The sequence below is a fragment of the Colletotrichum siamense genome (assembly GCF_013390195.1).
Source record: "Colletotrichum siamense strain Cg363 chromosome Unknown KSG_Cg363_contig10, whole genome shotgun sequence".
NCBI classification, from domain to species: Eukaryota; Fungi; Ascomycota; class Sordariomycetes; order Glomerellales; family Glomerellaceae; genus Colletotrichum; species Colletotrichum siamense.
This window is the reverse complement of record NW_023501023.1, coordinates 1,264,219-1,283,134: the sequence shown is the minus strand read 5'-3', so window position 1 is coordinate 1,283,134 and position 18,916 is coordinate 1,264,219. Positions and strand designations below refer to the sequence as shown.

The window sequence follows — 18,916 nt, the reverse complement described above, 5'->3', positions numbered from 1 at the left end:
TAGTGAGTAATGCATCGAAAACTTGAGTACGAATGAATTAGATATGGAGTTGCTATTCAATTGCTTCAATTAAGGGAAACTTTTAAGCGGTACCAAAAGCCTTCTGGTGCCCAACCAAGGTGAATCGGTAGTGAACCTGATTCTCCTTGACCCTCTCAACCGCCTCCTTGCATCCTGCCTCGGAGATGTCAATAGTTTCAACCCACGGCTTGATGCCCTTCTCAGCGGCAAGCTTCAACAGCGCATCCATCTCCTGGTGGTTTCCAATGTGGCTTCCGGACATCTTAGCCGAGTTGCTGGTGAACAGGCCCGCAGGGAACTGGGGAAGCGGCTTATCCGGAAGTCCCACCATGTGAAAGTGACCACCGACGCTTAGCGTGGACAGGTAGGTTTGCAGATCAAATTCGTTGGTCATATCGGAGCAGTTCAACATGAAATCGAACTTGAATGCCCAGGGCTTCGCCCAATCCTTTTCTGTCGTGTTGATGACCTCCTTGGCACCCAGCTTCTTGCAGTCTTCGGCCTTGTCGGGCGAGTGCGTGAGGGCGTAGACTTCGGCGCCGAGAGCCTTAGCCCACTGCACTCCAAGGTGACCGAGGCCGCCGATGCCGACAATCGCGACTACGGAGCCTTTCCCCACACCGCCCCGGACAAGCGGGGAGTAGGTTGTCAAGCCGGCGCACATGAGCGGGGCCGCATCCTCGGACTTGAGCTTCTCGGGGATCTTGAAGGTGAAGTACTCGTGAGCGCGGATGTGACTTGCGAAGCCACCATGCGCCTGGCTGCCATCCTCGTACTTTGCGTTATAAGTGTCTGGTTCTTTAGTTAGTCTTTCCTTCGGGAGCGGCCGAAAAATCCATGTCAACGTACCAACGAGGTGAGGGCAGTAGTTCTCGTTCTGATGCTTGCACTGCTCGCACTTCAGGCACGCCCACACCTGGGCTCCCACGCCAACCCTGTCTCCAACCTTGATGTCCTTGACACTCTTGCCGACGGCGATCGCCTTACCGACAACCTTGATGGCTTTTAGATCTTGCACGCCCGTCTTAGATGTTCTGAATAGACTTACCTCGTGGCCGACACACAGGGGACCCTCGTACTCGCCCCAGCCGCCAGTGATAGTGTGCACGTCGGATCCGCAGACACCACAGCACTCGATCTGCACGTCAATGTCGTGATCTTCGAATGATTTCGGTGTGAGGGTCTCCTTGCTAAACTTGTTCCATGTTTTCGGACCCTGAGTGCAGAAGCCCTGGAATTTTTCGGGGTAGCTCATTTTGTTTGAATTGGTGGTGGTGGTGTCTAGAATATTTTCGAGAATATTTGCCGATGTCCTTTGTCTCTATCGTGCTTTGAAGTGCACTCTTCTTCTACTTATATACGGCCAGATTTCGCGATGACGCTCGAATTTCCTCAGACCTGCCCGCCTCTGGGCTGATCATACTGCAAGCTGCTCCGGTAAGGCAATAGACCTCGGCCCTCTGCCTGCCGCAAATTACCCATCGGAGAACACCCATCGAAAAGTGCCATCCGATGAATGACGTCTATGAGTTTCTCAATGTCTCGAGGGTCGCCCCACCTAAGCGGCGTCTCGGTCCATGCCGAGAAGGTCGCGCCAACGCAGCTCCGGGTGTAGCTCACGCCTTAGCTCCGAAAGGCTTGGCTTCCAGACCGCTGATAACGAGCTAGCTTCCCCCTGGGGTGTCAATCTCCTTCCCGAACGGGACATGTCTCGAAGCCTCATGACGCCAACCTTTTCTCATCATATTGGGTTTGACGGTGTCACAGCAGAAATACGCCGAGACTTGAGCCTCAGGGAAGTCGATCCGGAGTGAAAGTCCCGATTCCACGGCATTCCGCTTACCAATGCGTGCTTGCACAGAGGAGTTCACTCCGTGGTGCTGAGCCAATCAAATTGACGAGGTGCCTGATGCCGGACCCGCGGTGCGATCAGGTTACTCTTTGAAAAAGAGGACTGACGTATTGGGAGAGGAACAATTGCCGGGCTCTTTAGTCTACATGCGTAGCTTAGAGGCCATGACGGGGCCTCATCTAAACCACGTGGACATTTACTCCACAGGTGGTAGCGAAAAGCCAAGCGGCGTTTAGGGGAAGCGACATCAAAAGATTCACCAGCGTTCTTGGGATTCAGGTCACTGATTTTAGAAATCCTGCCTTGAACCGTCCCAGCCTTATTCGAAAGGCCCATCTATTCATGTGCTGTCTCATCGACATTCCTTACTTCCAGATACCCAGGAAAGCCATAACAGTAATCCTAATAACACAATCTCGCAGGATATGCCCCTTTTAATAATACTTGGAAATTCCACCGACTCTACCTGACACTAAATACGTATATGAAATTCAGGCAACCTGAGAATGAACCTAGGAGTCACCTAAAGCCATGGACCCCTGATTCAAAGTCATGGGTTTTACTTACGTGTGGGGCCTCAAAGAATCCCGTGGTCATTCTTCAGTGGTTAAAGCCGTTGTCATTAAGTAATATAGTGAGAGGGGTCATTGATATCCATAACAACGGCCAAAATGCTCTATCAGGAACATGTTTTTGTCTTCGACAGCGTCAACGTTTTGGACTCCTCGAGGACGGCTGTCCAAGCGACTTTGACAACCAGGCATTCGGAATGTAAACATGTTCTCAAATTTGCTACGATTTATGACAGCCTCTACCAAGTAACATCACAACAGTTTCATGCGCTGACTCTAGGCCCAGTGCTTGTCATTGCCACTTCCTTTAAGGTAGACCGCATTTGAGTTCTAGACCAGGTCAATCCTGATATTCGAGCACTTTGCCAACTGGAATGGAGTTCTATGAGCTTTCCGCCTTCATTTCGAAATCATCATCCAAAAGGATTTATGATAGCTCACATTTGAAACGGTGAAATTGAAACGGTGAAATACTCCGCGTCGTGCGCAAGACTGGTTAGACTCGTATGATGTCTTGCATCTCAGCTTGCCACATCATCACAGGCTGGCTGGCCAGCCTAAGGCAGCTCCCTTGAATTTGATTCAAGGAGAGTGCCGTCCCGCAATTGGTGTTCTGTGTCTAACTGAATCTCGTTGCATATTTCGAAAGTGTTTTTCGTCTCTGGAGCGAGTAGGGGAATATGAGCATGAATCCTGAATTTCTCTGAGTCGTGCACGTAGGCGACATGAGAAATCGGTACAAATACGCGTGGTTCCTCACGCGGAACACTGGATAATTCCCAGTCGTATGCAAATAAAATTTCTCAAGCCCTATCAACAACACTAAATACCGTTTTCTCACTAAAGCCTTTGTTGGATTCTTGTCGGCCTTCGCTTTCCTTCGAATATTAATCACCCCTCCAAGCCATCATGATGCGACTCGTCAACACGGAGCCTGCCAAGGACCCCAAGACCCGACTCATGAGAGTCTTTCCTCAGGATGAAGCTCCACCTTATGCTATATTGTCCCATCGATGGAGTCCGAAAAGTGTAGGGGAGGTAACCTTCCAGCATCTTGACCCCAACTCCGAATCACCGAAGGGTCCTGTCAGCTACAAAAAGATCACAGAGTTCTGTAACAAGGCCTTTGACGCCGGATTCGAGTGGGCGTGGATCGACACTTGCTGCATCAACCACGAGGACTCTCAAGAGGAGGGAAAGTCCATCAATTCAATGTATAGCTGGTATCGCAAGGCCGAAGTTTGCTACGCATATTTGGCAGATGTCACTAAGCTTGAGGATATTGGAAAGAGCGATTGGTTCAAGAGAGGATGGACGCTACAGGAACTCCTAGCCCCGCGGAATCTCATTTTCTTCGACCAAAATTGGATCGACATCGGCTCGAGAGCTCTTCGGCGAGACATCATCAAGGAGACAACGAAGATTCCATCCGAAGTTCTACTCATAAACACCAACACCGACTACAGTGTAGCACAGATAATCTCGTGGGCCACGGGCAGGGAAACAAGTCGCCCTGAAGACCGCGCGTACAGTCTACTTGGTTTGCTCCGCATCACAATGGCGTTAAATTACACCGAAGGGGGTGAAAACGCCTTTGTCAGACTTCAGCAGGAAATCATTAAACGATCTACGGACCATTCTATTTTCTCTTGGACAGCCAAAATTGAAGAACCTGGCAAACTAAGGGACGCTTTTGCAAAGAGCCCAGATGAGTTTGCGTCTTGTGCGGACGTCGAGCCCAATACCACCTCTCGAGAATTCGCGCTCACTAATAACGGTCTCCGCATTCAAATGCGCATCAACGACAAGGATCCTAATATGATATGGGGCGTGCTCGATTGCACGCGCAAAGGAAAGCACGTCGCCATACCCCTCGAGCAGATTGGGGATGCTGCAGAGCGTCGCTACGGACGGGTTGGACGTCGTGGTCCGGCTGATGGCGCTACTGATGTTGAAGCTGCGATTTTCAATGAAATGGAATACAGGGAGGTATATATTGCACCCACTGGACCACGCAACTTCAATCTTTCTGAGTGGATGGACGCTGGGGCGCAGTATACCTTTTTCATGGAGCCACCCATGACGCCAGGCAGCCCTCTTGTTATCGACCTGAAAGCCACTGGGAAAGGTCGATGGAAATTCGGACCCAGGGCCTGGGAACTGAAGCTGGAAGAAACAGGTCACTGTGGAGCCATGCTCCTGCAGCATCCACTTGGCGAGGATCAATTTGTGGTCATGCTGGGAGTCCACAACAATAGAGTGTGGACTAACATTGAGCCAAAGAACGGGGGTGGCGAGAGTCTTCAAGAGATAACGAACAACTACCTCGTGACTGCCAAGGACTTTCATGCTTCAGACCGGGGCAAGCCTGTTTTGAATGGCTTGGATGAGCATGTGCAGGATCTTGGGGGAGGGAAACATGTGAGTGTGAAGATTCGAAATGGGGAAGTGAGGAGAGAGAAATGTTTCAGGGTCCGAATCTCGTTTTTGGTTTATAATTCGAAGTTGTAGAAGCACCATCGTTCTTTCAATTGATTTGATATCCATTCTTGACATCTCGCATGTGCTCTGAAAGGAGCATCGGCTTCGATTTGAGGACTCAGATCTCTTCCAGAATGGGAGTCGAATTGTTTGGGCTCCCACATTGTCAATGCTAAACTATTTTCTTCACATGTACTCCTCCCGAGTACCCTTCTCATTGCTCCTGTAAATCGCCTCGAGCATCCGGTGTCTCAACAAAGCATCCTGGAAATCAGGCATAGCACCCTCACCCTCCCCAGCAAGCGCGTCCCACGCCCTGCCCGTGTTGAACGAAAAGTCCTTGGCCTCCTCGACCTCGATCTTCTCCAGCTTCGACCCCGCTCCGGCCTTGACAAAGCTGATCGTGGGCTGAAACCCCTGGATGTTGCCCATGGGCCCCTCCAGCACAAGCGTCCCCTCGGTGCCTGTAATTTCCCAGAAGAAGTTCTTGTCAATGGCACTCATGCCGCCTTGACACACGGCAGTCGCTACGCCGCCGCCCGCAAGTCTTCCCGTGACGGTGCAGTGATCGTGGGACGTCTTCGTGATTGTCCCCTGCTGTTTCCCTTCGCTGTCGAACCACAGGCCGGTTATTCGCGAGAATACCCTGAACTCCTCTAAGCTCTCCGAGCACGAAACAGAGGGCATCCAGCGCATGTCCGACAGAAATCGACATCAGATTGGCCCCGTTCTCGATATCGGTTGCGAAAACAGCGTCCGCCGGAAACGTGGCTCCAAACCAAGGACTCGTGAAGAGCATCGTGGTCTGGAGTATGTCGCCCAGCTCGCCACCGGCAACCATGTCTCTCGCCTTGAGCACCGAAGGATCGTGGCGGCCCTGCAGACCGACCAGCGTCCCGACGCCCTTCTCGGCCGCCAAGTTCGCGAGTTACTCGGCCTCAGCGACGTTGCGTGCGAGGGGCCACTCGGAGAAGACGGCCTTGCCGGCTTTGAGGGCCGCTTCGATGATGGGCAGGTGCGCCGGGACCTTGAGGCAGACGGCGACGAGGTCGGTGTTCGGGTCCGAGACGGTGGACTGGATGTCTCCGTAGGCTGCAATGTCTTCTCCGAGATTATGGATGCGAGCGGCTTTCTTTGCAGTCTCGGTGGAGGAGTTTTGGAGCGCGACGATCTTGTAGTTGGACGTCGTGGCGAAGTAAGGTAGATGCGCCGCGACGGACCACGACCACGCTCTAGAAGCAAGTCAGCATTCTTTCTTCCTTCTCAATTGTCATCTAGCGACTTACGGCTGGGATGAGAGGCCTACGAAGCCGACCTTAATAGGATCTTTAGACATCTTGGTGGCTTTGGCTAAAACGATGAGGTTGAAGGGTGAGGAAATGAGGTAAACGTCATGATCACGATATCTTCGGTGTGAACAATGGCCTTTTATACGTTCAGACAACCGAAGCCATCAATAATGCTTACAAAAGTGTTCGGCGACACCGTCGTCAACCTCACTTTACAAATGCGGATGGAAAGGTATGGCCCGTGTGTCAAACGTTATCCTATTAACTTACAAAGCTCTGAAAGTTACAAATGCGACGGAGCAATCGCCCTTTTGATTCCGCCTACGGCTGATCAAACGCGTCGGATCTGGGGGACGATTCGTTCTGTTTCTAGCCTAACCGTACCACTACACGTACGAACATACGAACAGATTGTCACAGTAGCCGATGCGAAAGGTGTCAAGCAGAAGTTTGGTTTGACGATGTGTGAAGGCAGTGAACGAGTGTATTCCAGCTTGGCTAGCCTACGATTTTCCCATACTGCTCGTACCCAGGCCCATCTACCATTCTATGCGCCCTAGTCTTACCTTTAAAGAGCGTCATGAACGCGCCGAACGAGTGACGGAAAACCAAATCTCAGCCCATCCAGAGACGATAACTCCACTCAGAGCTCATTCTCCTTCTTGCGGGCATCGATAACAGCTAACGCCTCCTCGGCGGCCTTAACACCCGAGAGAGCCATGGCGCCAAAGGTAGGACCTTCAACCAAAGTCAGCATCTGTCATAAACTTCTACCGTGGCGGATATGAACTCACCCATGCGGTTCGCGCCGTCAACCTCCGAGAGCTCCATGCCACCCACAATCAAGCCCTTCACAATCTCCCTCGTCCCCTTGACGATCGCGTCCTCAGCCTCCTTCATATCCAGCCCGCGCATTCCGCCGAGCTGCTCAATCTGCTTCATGCTCACGAGCCTCTTCACAGAGAATGCACCAAACGGCCCGTCGTGGCCCGTCGTCGAGATCACGAGCGGCGCGTTGATCGTGTTCGGGTCCATGCAGCTCTGGTCGTCGTGGTGCATGCTCACCAGCGTCCAGTTCGTCACCACACCGGCAACCCTCACACTGCCGTCCGCCTCCTTGCGCGTGATCAGGTCCTCGACCGCCGTCGCGTTGAACAGCTTCACGTTCGGGAACTGCAGCACGCGGCTGAGCACCGTCGACGTGAACAGCGCGGCGTGCTTCACCACCACAAAGTCGCCCTCGTCGTCGTACGCGACGCCGAGCTCATCCAGGAACACGTCCGCCGGCTTGCGCATGACCATGGCGCTGAAGAGCTGGCCGCCGAGCCACGCGCCGCCGCCGGGCGACACGCCCGCCTCGACAATGGCGATCTTGAGGTCCGGGCGCGCCTTGGCGAGCACGTAGGCCGTGGACAGCCCGCAGGAGCCCGCGCCGACGATGACGATGTCCGACTCGGCGTAGGTGTCGAGGTCGGCGAAGTAGCGCCGCGTCATGGCGCGCGAGACCTGCGACTCGCGGATGGGCGCGAAGGTGAAGGTGTCCCACTTGCCGAACATGTCCTCGACCTTCGTCTTGGCCTCGGCAGCGGCGGCGGCGGGGACGGCCGGGGCGGACTTGCCGGTGGAGTAGGTGACGGCGAAGTCGCGGACGGGGGAGATGGCGGTCGGAGGAGCCATTGTTGTTGATGTCTTGGTTGTACTTCGAGTGCGAAGTGCGTGTGTGTAATCTGCTTGTGTTAGGGTGCATGATCCTTTCGCTGGTATTACCCAGATCAAGTTCAAGGCCGTATGTTCTCAGCCCAGCCCCTTCACCCGCGCCGGTCGCTGGCGGCACCATGAGATGGCAGCGACATAGGCAGGGTAAGAGACTGGGCACCGGCTCATGCGTTTTGCGTTCCAGAGGTCACATACTCTAGATTGTATGGCTCGAGTAAAGCCTTCTCTGTGGGTGTGTCAGCTGTACGGCATCATCGATCTTACCAGGAGGGGCATACTGATTGTGTGTCTGTTGCGTATAGTATTTCGAGAGAACCTCAGACGAGAGACGATTTGGTTATGCTGCAATCGATGATATTGGGGAGATGATCTCCTAGTTAAATACACCTTCGATAAGCCCACGCGAAAACCTTGCCCTATCTCCTGCGGGGTAAAAGCAATAGTAAACATCATCCTCACATCACGCCCAGCTTCTCCCGCCGCCCATTGGGTTTACCATTGGGGAAGCGGGCGTGATCGGCTGCGTGGAATATGCAACCCCGCGACCAAACAAAGTAGAAGCAAGCTACGCAGCTACCTCTCGCCCGCTCGCGCCTTCGCGCTCGTGTAATTCAGCGGGCAAATACATCACAATAGTGGGGGTTCCCTCGCCCCGTCGCCCAACAATTGTGCCGGAAACCAACGGAGCCCCTCCCGAAAGCCGATGTCACCCGCTCCTACGCCGCAACACCCGTCGACGGCCGGGATCGCTGCATGGCCGCGCGCCGACGATCCCCCGCGCGGCGGCTGGGGGCGACCCTGTGTCTCCAGAGAAGAAGAAAACACCTCATCCTCGCGGCTCGTCGATTCCAACCTCTCATCGCGGAGCTGCCCGTTCAGGCAACACGTCGTTCTCCATCGTTTGCCAGGAGACCTATTCGCTTGGTTTGCTATACCTAGACATCGGCGAAAGGATGCTTCGCCGCCGAACCCGGACGCACGCACGGTTCTGCTTACCTCTAGGGAAATAGTGTTCGGTCATTTTTACGTTTGAGCAAAGCACGAAGTACTGCGTATTAGAGTAAGAAATTCGCGCATATCGACTGGCATCGGGCTCCATTGAGTTCCTCAAGACTTTCCTCAAGGTTTGCTGCCAACTTGGCAGGAAGACATGATTGGAGGGGTAAAGGCGAGGTTGAATGGAACCACTTACGAATGCTATTTCTGTGAGTGGTGGGAAGCAATGGGCGCGGGGGTTTGTTATGGTTGACGCACGCGTCATGTGGAAGCATGTGCTTCGTTGTTCATCAGTGACATTAACATTATCGGTGTGAGTAGTCACTAGATGTTGTGGCATGTCACACATAATTGGCGTGACGCTGACCTCACGATAGATGCAGTTCATTCTCATTAAATCATTCTTACATGCCTATCTCATGTGCTTTAGACGGCGCGGCACACTACGCCATAGCTATGTTCCATATGCCACGCCAGCAGAGCAACGTCCAAAGACGCCAATGGCCTGCCCAGGTCTGGTCGATCTATCGTGTAAGATCGTCGTATGCTCCCAATGCGTCAGAACGCCATGCATTACCGCGCCTTCGCAATCATCCCCGAGTAATCTCGACAGCTCGTCGTCACCGCGAACCCCTTCCCCTGACGGTACTCCTCCCCAGTGCTCAACATCAAGAACCCTCCTCTGCGACAGCCGACGTCTTCGCTCTTGACGGTCGAAGGCGTTGCAGGGCCAGTGGTACTTCCATCGGTCTCCGAGCCCGTGCAATCTGAAAGCCCATCGTTGGACATGTCCGCCGCCATCGTCTCCCAAAACTTCTGTGCAGGGCTTTCCGTCAGCTGGCTCAGCTCCTTCAACGCGCTGCCATGCCCGCGATCGTACCACGCAATGAGGTACCACCTCCTCGGAGCCAGAAACATGACTTCGCACCAAAGCACGAAGATCATGAGAGCCACGGGCTCTTTAAACCGTAGCAGAGACAGGTACTGTTCTGACACGAGCGATGGCCAAAGGATGAAGTGTTTCCATATCCGCGGCCGTCCTGGAAGCGAGCTCATCCAAGACTTTAGCGCTACAAGGGCGCTGAGGTAGACCTTGGTGTCATCTTCTGGTATCCCTGTTGCTTCTGACCCGAGTGACAGGAAGTCAACGAAGCGGGCAATCTTTTGTAATGACGGCCGTAGAGCAATGTCGCTGCTGTCGCGCCATTCTTTGATATCGACTTGTGCTAGCTTGTCTCGTATTGGACTCTTGAAGACGTGCGGTGTTACCGTGTCGGAGAACTTCGCTGCTACCCGCATGACGTTTAGAGCTTTGGCCGGCTCGAACGAGTTCACCTGCCCCATGACTTTCTCGTCCGCAAAGGGCCTGTAGTACCCAAAGATTCCGTTGCACATCGCGAAGACGAATGTCGCGAGCCAGTTCTCTTCTGTGACCTCCGGGACCGCCAGTCGAAAGTAGTTACTTGCTTGGATGGCATGCTGGCAGGCCATAGAGTAGTATCGCTTCATCTCGGGCGGCTCGAGGTGGCAGAGATGAAGAGCTGCGATCGACAGCATGCTCTGATGTATGAAAACATTTCGCGATGCAAGCTGTGGCACCCACCGTGACCAGACGTCACATTTCCTAGGGTCGCTCTGAAGGGAGAAGGTGAACCACGCTTGTGTCAGGAAGTGATGCTTGAGTTCAGCCTCGTCGGCGCGTAGCTTCTCGGCCGGTAATGAGGCATTGAGGGCGTCTCTTGAAGAAGCATGAGCAGCAACGGTCGCCGCACGGCGGACCATGCTTAAGGTATCGCCGGTCTTGTCTCCGCCATTTTCTCGGTTGAGGGCGTCTGCCAGGAGACCCAAGTAGCTGCAGTGCTCTTGCCGACGACGACAGTTGGCGCAGACGGGTCCGACGCAGTCGCACTATGTAACACAGTGGTCAGCATCTTCAAGTGGATTATGAATATTGTACGTGATAGAAGGAGGCTTCGGTATGCTGAGATCATGTCTTGTTCGTGTAGCCGTCCTCATGACTGGCCAAGGCAAGATCGAACAACCCGGGATGTGTGCATACATGTAGCCCATTCGGTGCCAAGCACTTGAACAAGCTCCAGAGCACACCGCGCATTTGCAGATGAGGCCCGAAGGATTTTGAACTGGGACGCGGGTCATCCTCACCTTGACACGACGCTTCTTGCACTGTCGACACCCGTTCTTCGTCTTCCCGTGATATTGTCTTGAACCCTTCGGCATTCTATCGTTACATACGTTCGTTTTTGCGGCGCAACGCTCTAGATCTTTGTCTTCTTCCCTCGGTTGGGTCGGCAATCGTGGACGTAAGCGGTACCCGATGGATGGCGGGAGCGGGAGAGCGACATGTCTAGCGGCTTGGTGTGGGCTTGCTCCCTGCTTTTAAACCGATCCATACAGTTTGATGTACGAAACATGAAAACTTGGGAGATGCTTGACATTGTCAGGGATGTATGACCTTTCTGACGCAAACTCAACTGTGGTGGTGGCACGTCCCCCGCTGTGACAACGGGGTGACAGAAACCCGAGCAGCAGCGTGTGAGAGGCTGAGGCCGCAGACCAATTCCACATGAACATCTGGAGCCATAGGCCGTTAAGGCAGCTAAATCCCGATAGCGAGGTGCATCCTGGCCATGCGCAGCTGCCCAGTTCTGGCAAACCATCCGTGGGTAGACACCTGCCAGCTTGAGGTTTCTTCCGGTTCGTGGTGGCCAAAGTCAACGTCAGGCGATGATGGCACTCGTAGACCCTCTGTTGTTTCTGAACTTGGTCATCGTGTAGGGCGTAAATGCTATTTGATTTCGGACTTCACAAGTCTCCTCAAGCGACAACATGCCCACAGAAGATCAGCTAGATGCTTAACCGGGGCAATGTCGTAGAAAGTGAATGGCATTTGTGCAGTGTCCCCCCTGGCCAGGGATTTTCAATGACGCGATGCGGGTGTTGTGCAGGCTTGGCTCAGAGATGAACATTTCTCGAAGCGTCACCGATGTGCCGGCGATGGGATAGAGCAGAATTTCATGCCCACCCAACAATGCCAAACGGGGCTGCTAGCGCTGCAAGGTTTGAAACAAATTCAACAACGTTTCGCACGGCGATGGTAAGCTAAGCCGATATGCATTGACGTGGAGTTAAGCATTCAGGTACCACGTTGGCTCTGCAACGCAGATGTCGCAGCTGCAGATTGGCCAGGCCCTTGGCCCAAGGCTGGTGCGGGCAAAGCACAGCGGCGGCCTTGGCTTTCGAGCCTTTACCTGTAACGATTCTGCTTGTGATTTCCACCCAAGAGGGAAGACTTGGAAAGGAACGGCCCAACTGTTCGCCGCTGAACGAGCGCTGACCATCTCCGTACCTGAGACGGCTGCATCGGTCTTCCTATTGCGTGCTTGTGGAAGTGTATATGCGTTTCCCAGCAGCAGGACAACCGATCTGTGGCGTCAAGCGGCCGATGACTGGATGCTTGTGTCTCATTGGTGTTGGCCGTGGATGAATTCGCCGGAGTTCAGATGGCGTTTTAAACCACTACTGCCATCTGCACGCGATGTTTCTTTTCGCCTTGACTGCCCCGCAAGCTTTGTCGTAATGACACTGATGCTTGACAGTAGTTCAAGGTTTGTGCGCGGGAAGGCTAGATCGTTACGCGCCAGGCTAGACCGTCTACAATGCTTCGTTCAGTCCGTGTTAAGGGAGCTGTCATGTTTGAGGGTCGTAGGTTTCCTGGGTGCGGAGCAGGTCAAATGCAACTGATGACTGCACATTGCGTGCTCGAAACACTCGCAGATCAGCAAGTTCGACGTCGCTAGTTCGCTTGGTTCTCTCTCACAAATCGCTTCTGTAGGGCTAGCAACCAGGGCGATTTGCTCCAGGACGCCGCCTAGCAGCATTGTTAGAGACACTGAATCTTGATATTTAGAAGTGAAAAAAAAAACTCACCACACGCCGGAGGACGTTAAACGCGCCGAGGAGACTACAAACGCGCCGAGAGACGTTGAATTTTGCAGATAACCTAACAAGCTCAGCAAAGCGCCTCCCTAATTTCTTGGTGCTTCCCTAAGAACGCCTGGATCCTTGCTGGAAGGACGTCCATCCCTGAGCTCCGCGTGCCTATCTAGCGATTAAATTGCTGCGGAATATGGCTTTTGGCGGTACAGTCGGTTAGTGCTGACGACATCTTCAGCCACGTAGGAACTGGTAGCTGAGCGGCTGATGTGCGCCTAATAACAACCAGGCGGGGAATCCAGGTTGTTTGGTCTTCATAAGAGGAGCGACAACCTGATCAATGGCATCGTTATTCCTCTTCATCCACGGAAATGCGAGACTGAACATCATTCCGCAGGTGTCTTGGAGCAACATGGCGAATCATGAGAGCCTCATTCATGATGCCGGCCAGAGTAGGTCGACCGTGCTTTTGGCTGCGGCCACGTTCTTGATGGTTCCTCTGGCAGTCATTCTCAAAAGACTTCTTTTTCCGACGTTTGACGCTCGAGAGCCACCGATCCTGCGGCCGAAAGTGCCTTTCTTTGGCCACGTTGTATCGCTTGTAAAAGAGGCAGCGAATTTCAATAACCGTCTCTAGTAGGTCCCAACAGAGGCAGAAGACCGTGGTCGGCGTTGACTCTTCCTGCAGTAGAGAACACAAGATGCCGATCTGCACGTTGCCCATGCTGCATGGCAAGATGTATCTCATAAACTCTCCGGCTTTAATCGCAGCAGCAATGCGTACCAGCGACATTTCGTTCTTCCCTATCGAGATGGAGGCCACGGCTTCGATTCTTGATATGCCGCCTCATCACCTCGAAAAGCTCGGCCCAGAGGTCATCCATCACTTCGGGAAGACGATGGCCACAGCCCTCATGAAACAGCCACTGCATGCCATCAACAGTGCTTCGCTAGGATACTGCAGTGAAGTTATGAACGCCATTGGCGCAGATCCGAAGAAATTACCTGCTTGGGATTGGATCCAAGAGGTCATGGCCATGGCTGCTAGCAGAGCGCTGTACGGAAGGCATAATATGTGGGATATGGAGAAGTTCGGGGACCTCTGGTAAGTTGAAGCAAGTCCATGCATCCAAAGCTGAGTCTGACTTTGCTATAGGACGTTCGACGACAACTTGGCCATCTTGGGGGCCAACATAGCCCCGAGGCTGCTTGCTCCCAGGGCAGTGGCGGCTCGTCAACGTATAAATGCCCTGCTGCGGCCGTTCTACGTTAGCCATCTGGATGATAGCCCCGACGTTGCGAGTATTGTGAAGGAACGCGCAAAGTGCCTGCGGGACGTGGGAATACCATCTGAGGATCTCTCGAGTATGGAGTTCCTGCTTCCTTGGGCCGCCACAACGAATACTATACCGATGACGTTCTGGTTTTTGATGAATATCTTCGCCGAGCCAGAATATGTCGACCAGGTCCGCCAGGAGATTCTAGAAATCACAGAGATTGTCAAACGGGAAGACGGACGACGGGATGCGACTGTCAACACTAGAGATCTCGAGTCGCGGTGTCCCTTCCTCATGGCCTGCTATCGTGAACTCCTCCGATTATACGTCGCCCAGGTCTTCAACCGGAGAGCCATGCAGGATGTTACTCTCGAGGACAGCGACGGTCGTCAATACTTGCTGAAGAAGGGTATCAATATGCAATGGGCTACTAGTGTTATCCATCTCATGCCGGATATCTGGGGCGACGATGTCACGTCGTTCAAACCTGAGCGCTTCCTCAACGTGACGCCGGAGGAGGAGAGACGGAGACGGGGGTTCATGCTGCCGTTTGGTGGAGGCAAGCACATGTGCCCTGGCCGGTTCTTTGCCCAGACCGAGATTGTAGGATTCGTCGGTGCTCTGGCACTCGGCTTCAATATCGAAGACGTCAAAGTTCCCCCGGCGGGTGCGCCGACGTTGGCAGGTGCGGCAAGACATCCAGAGCGGGGCCGCCGGAATGACGAGATTGTAATCTCAAGACGCATAGGATGGGAGGACGTCAACTGGCAGTTTGCATGTTGATTCGTTCAAGATGTAGCAGCCAGCAATTGGGATACCTGTCCATCAACTGCCGTAGATATTGAAAGGCATCGTTGACAAAAGCCAGTGGCGGGAGTAATACGCATGTCTCGGCTGACGAGCATCCATTCGAGACCCAGTGTGGCTCTCCAACGTTGGCCATTGGAGGTCAAAGTGGTTGCAGCGTTGCAGCCACCAAGTGGCACCCCTGTCAATTCCCGGCGTCATGCGTCAAGCTGTCAGTCAATAAGCTGCAGTGTATGATAGCGATGTATGGCGATTGGTAGAGGGGCATGGGCGATGGCGAGTGACGAGCTGGACGCAGTGCAACGAAGCATATCAGACGTGATTGCGCCAGCCAAACAACAGGCGGTTGGCAGTCCGGAATGGTCGATCCTGTCAGACGAGCCAGCCAACCAGGTCAGGTCAAGGTCACGTAGACGCGGTCAGTTGGTGATGCGACGCAAGGATGCGGAACGGGGGCCGGACAGTATTCGACAACCTCATTGTCTGATTAGATTGATAGACGGGAACAGGCGGGCGGGCTGATCTCGAGCCGTTGGGGAGTCTCGATTCGACAGCTGGGCGGAACAACGCAGCCGTGGGCCGGAGATGCAGGCGTCACGGTGCTCCTGCAGTTTGCTCAAAGTTTTTCAGGCAGGCGTGGAGCAGAGTGGGCTCCAGACTCGGGGTTCTTTCTCAAGGATTGTTGCGAGGAAGTGATATCGGTGAAGGAGATGGCGCAAATCCGCGACCTTTTGCGCAGCTCACCGCCCTATGGTGCTGGGGTGGTGATGACGTCCCCTGCAATTTGTTGCAGATGGTACCCAAAACATGCTGGGCCTGGTGTTTGCGCTGGCAAGGGGCTGCAGCATTGGGTACGAACTGAGGGAGCCGACTGAGATGAAGTGCGGGTTGCAACTTGGTGACTGTCACTTTGTTGGTGGGTTGGCACATTGGCTGTAATCATGTTGTTGGCTGTTTTGTTTGTCCGTTCGGTGGTTCCCGGACGACGATGCACCGAGAGAAGCGTCTGTTCGTTTGCCTATCCGCACCCAGGTAGAGCCGGTAGTGTTTAGTGACAATGATAGTGGAAACGATGAGACGATAATTTTTCGAGAAGAGTTCTTCGCCCGGATCAGTGGAATCAAGGCCGATTGTCGGCAGGAGCCCAAGTGGAGTGGGTTTTGCCGAGGAGCTTCTCAGCTACTTCCTTGGAATAGTTGTGAACTTGTGAGGTAAGAATTGGCCGGCAGGCGTGGCCACTGGCCAGTGACACCTGCTGATGAAGAGCTTTTTTCCTCCCTCCAAGCTGCGGCAGGTAGAGCAGCTGCCTGTCGCGGAACCTCCTGCGGGTCACAGGTACAGACAGATTGAAGGTGCGCCATCTGGGTGGGAAGGAACCAACCCAGGGGGGAGGGGGTCTGTGTGGGGACCTTCCCAATGAGAACCGACATGGACCGCAGACAGACGGGAGGAAGCAGCAGGGTCACCGCGAACTTTTTTTTTCCTTCCTTTTGGCTGTGACGGAAGCTCCAGTCCTCTGCGCCTGCCATCGCGTTCACGTTGTGTTGTGTTCACTCGTCAGGCCCAGGCTTAGGCCCCGCAGCAGCCAGCAACCACGTCCAAGATCAGCCAGTGGGAGATACGACATGAAATTGTACCGCAGTCACGAGTGAGATGGTCTTGGGCAAAGCAAGCAAGCAAGCACACACGGGTGGCCCCGAGCTGGCGGCGGCGGCTACCTCCCAAGCTTCCCTCGGGCTTCTTCCCGGCCCATGATCGCGCACCACGCCAATCCGAGTGCATCTTTCCCATCTGCACCGCAACGGAAATGTCAGTCAACCCTCCTCGAGAAAAAGAGAATGCGACACGCTTACACACTGGATGACATGTCCTGCCCGCCAGCATCCGTCACAAATCACGAGAAAGCAAAGGACAACAAGAGAACACCCCAAAGTCTGCGCGCTTGTATTACGACCCCCGCTTCCTCAGCCCAGGGCCCAGCGGTAACCCATGGACGGGGAAGCAACAGGTCGGGTGGTTGGGGCCCTAAACCCTGCTGGGAGGAGGGTGCCCCTGACACTCTGACGCAGACCCGAATGGAACGGACGCCCAACATCTCTCCCATCACTCCAGTCTCTGATTCCCGAGGGTCCAGAAGGGGACCAGAGAAGCGTGAGCGTCCAGGGACCTGCCGCACGGGAGCCTTCTTCTTCTCATCTGGCGGCGGCAATCGAAGTCGAAGGACCAAGGGTGCAGGTCAATTCTCACTCTCTGCGACGCCGCCCTCTGCACCCTGCCATGGCCATGACCGCACGCTTCCCTTCCCGGCCCGGCTGGGTGCACAGCTGCTGCAAAGGGCGAGTCTCCCAGGCACAAAAACACAAAATTGGCGATCCGGTCATTTGGTGCGTCATCATTGGCTGCGCAAGGCCTGGGGCAGACCAGGGTAGCAGTCTGAAGGGGGGAAAGCTAACTGCTACCTCACGAGTCGGATACGTACCGCCACCGTCCTCGGCCTTGCAAGAGCGTCCTCCAGACCAGGATCATCTCGTCAGGCTGGCTGCCGCTGCTGTTTGCTATTGGTGATGGCCGAAGATCATTCAGCACCCCAAGGAAGCTGCCAGGTGAGCTGAACTCTGCCTCTCGTGTCAGAAAAGTTGTTGATGCTGTCAACAGGTAAATAACTTTTATGATACACAACATGTCTTGTGCTGTACTATGCTATGCTGTTGGTACTCGACACAAACCCGTGCCTCTTCAAGCAAAGTGACACGAAACATCCTCGTGCAGCTGCGCGTCCGCCACGAGGAATCCCAAGCATGGCGGCCGCCAAAACCTTCAACTTCAAGCACGCCCTGGAAATGAGGCAGGCGCCAGCAAACATTGGCACTCCCGCAGACGGAACACCACAGAAGCCTCTGTCTGCAATTTAGTCTTTTTCGATGCGCATATCTTGCATCGGCAGTGCCGCCGGCAAGAGCAGACGTTGTCCACAAACGTGAACTGCACCAACAGATACTTGATAGGAGATGGCCAACCAACAGCTTTGACTTCACCCACTTAGCTGACATGCGCCTTCGCCTGTTACGATTTCATATCGCCAACACTGGTAGTCATCCCCAATGTCGCCGTGGCCGGTAACTGGAACTTCGCATCCTAACCACCCCATCATGCTTGTGTCTGCCGGCAACACATACCTTTCCGTTGGCGACCAACATACACGAGGAAATGACCTAACCGGATTCTACTTGCTTCTGAGTAGCCGAATGATTAATTACTGTTTGTTGGACAGAGATGCGGACTCGTGCTCTGGCAGAAACAGAAACACTGGCATAGGCACAGACACTCGTCAAGACACGCCACCTTATTACCCCAACTCGTGCCTCCATTCCCCTTCCCTGTCAGAGAAAAGGCAGATGCTCCGCACGAGCACATGAACCTTGGCTATCGAATGCCACACTAGAGGAGTCGCACACCACCTTCATAGCTCTTCTCGGCCCTCCACGCCATCAATACAAGAGACGAAGGACTGGAAAGCGGCGCGAATCAACAGTCAGCCAGCCAGAGACCAGCAGCGACAGGCCACAGCCCTTCCCGCGCCGCGCGACTCGCCCGAGCCTCGCCCTGGAACCGGGATCATCTTTCTTCACTGGATCAGCAGCAGCATCAGCAGCAGCCGGGCTGCTTCACGTCAGGTCGCGCCCGCCATCCACCCATCCACATCTCCATCTCTGTCATCCCGCCGTCGCTCTTGCCGTCGCCCATCACCGCTAGTTTCCTGCTTTCACTCTACGTACCTTACACCACCTTTCCTCATCCTGCAGCTGCAGCTCCCGCATTCCCCATCCAACATTCTGCATCTGGTTGTGCCCCTCCTTCTTGTGACGCCCGTCGAGTCGTGCATCTTGCAGCAGCTATGCCACTACCATCGCCGTCACCGCATCACCACCATCCTCAGTTGTCACCACTCGA

At 54.2% G+C, this 18,916-nt stretch overlaps 5 protein-coding genes across 5 annotated transcripts; 2 read left to right on the top strand and 3 right to left on the bottom strand.

The window, feature by feature from the left end:
- Positions 1–82: 82 nt before the first annotated feature.
- Positions 83–1,276, bottom strand: ADH6-0 (NADP-dependent alcohol dehydrogenase 6; the record flags this gene model as incomplete). Its single annotated transcript, XM_036646111.1, has 3 exons — positions 83–813; positions 871–1,015; positions 1,070–1,276. 3 exons carry the CDS (start codon positions 1,274–1,276, stop codon positions 83–85), a joined length of 1,083 nt encoding a protein of 360 aa, XP_036487976.1.
- Positions 1,277–3,354: 2,078 nt separating this feature from the next.
- On the top strand, positions 3,355–4,956 carry CGCS363_v014261 (Vegetative incompatibility protein HET-E-1; the record flags this gene model as incomplete). Its single annotated transcript, XM_036646110.1, has 1 exon — positions 3,355–4,956. One exon carries the CDS (start codon positions 3,355–3,357, stop codon positions 4,954–4,956), a length of 1,602 nt encoding a protein of 533 aa, XP_036488479.1.
- Positions 4,957–5,854: 898 nt separating this feature from the next.
- On the bottom strand, positions 5,855–6,262 carry CGCS363_v014260 (Galactose/lactose metabolism regulatory protein GAL80; the record flags this gene model as incomplete). Its single annotated transcript, XM_036646109.1, has 2 exons — positions 5,855–6,158; positions 6,213–6,262. The coding sequence occupies 2 exons, from the start codon at positions 6,260–6,262 to the stop codon at positions 5,855–5,857; spliced, it is 354 nt and encodes a 117-aa protein (XP_036488427.1).
- A 3,238-nt stretch (positions 6,263–9,500) lies between these two features.
- CGCS363_v014259 (Sterol uptake control protein 2) lies at positions 9,501–11,165 on the bottom strand (the record flags this gene model as incomplete). The annotated part of the gene is made up of 2 exons (XM_036646108.1): positions 9,501–10,835; positions 11,091–11,165. The coding sequence occupies 2 exons, from the start codon at positions 11,163–11,165 to the stop codon at positions 9,501–9,503; spliced, it is 1,410 nt and encodes a 469-aa protein (XP_036488722.1).
- Positions 11,166–13,221: 2,056 nt separating this feature from the next.
- Positions 13,222–14,941, top strand: CYP8B1-0 (7-alpha-hydroxycholest-4-en-3-one 12-alpha-hydroxylase; the record flags this gene model as incomplete). Its single annotated transcript, XM_036646107.1, has 3 exons — positions 13,222–13,517; positions 13,570–13,986; positions 14,038–14,941. The coding sequence occupies 3 exons, from the start codon at positions 13,222–13,224 to the stop codon at positions 14,939–14,941; spliced, it is 1,617 nt and encodes a 538-aa protein (XP_036488742.1).
- Positions 14,942–18,916: the final 3,975 nt, after the last annotated feature.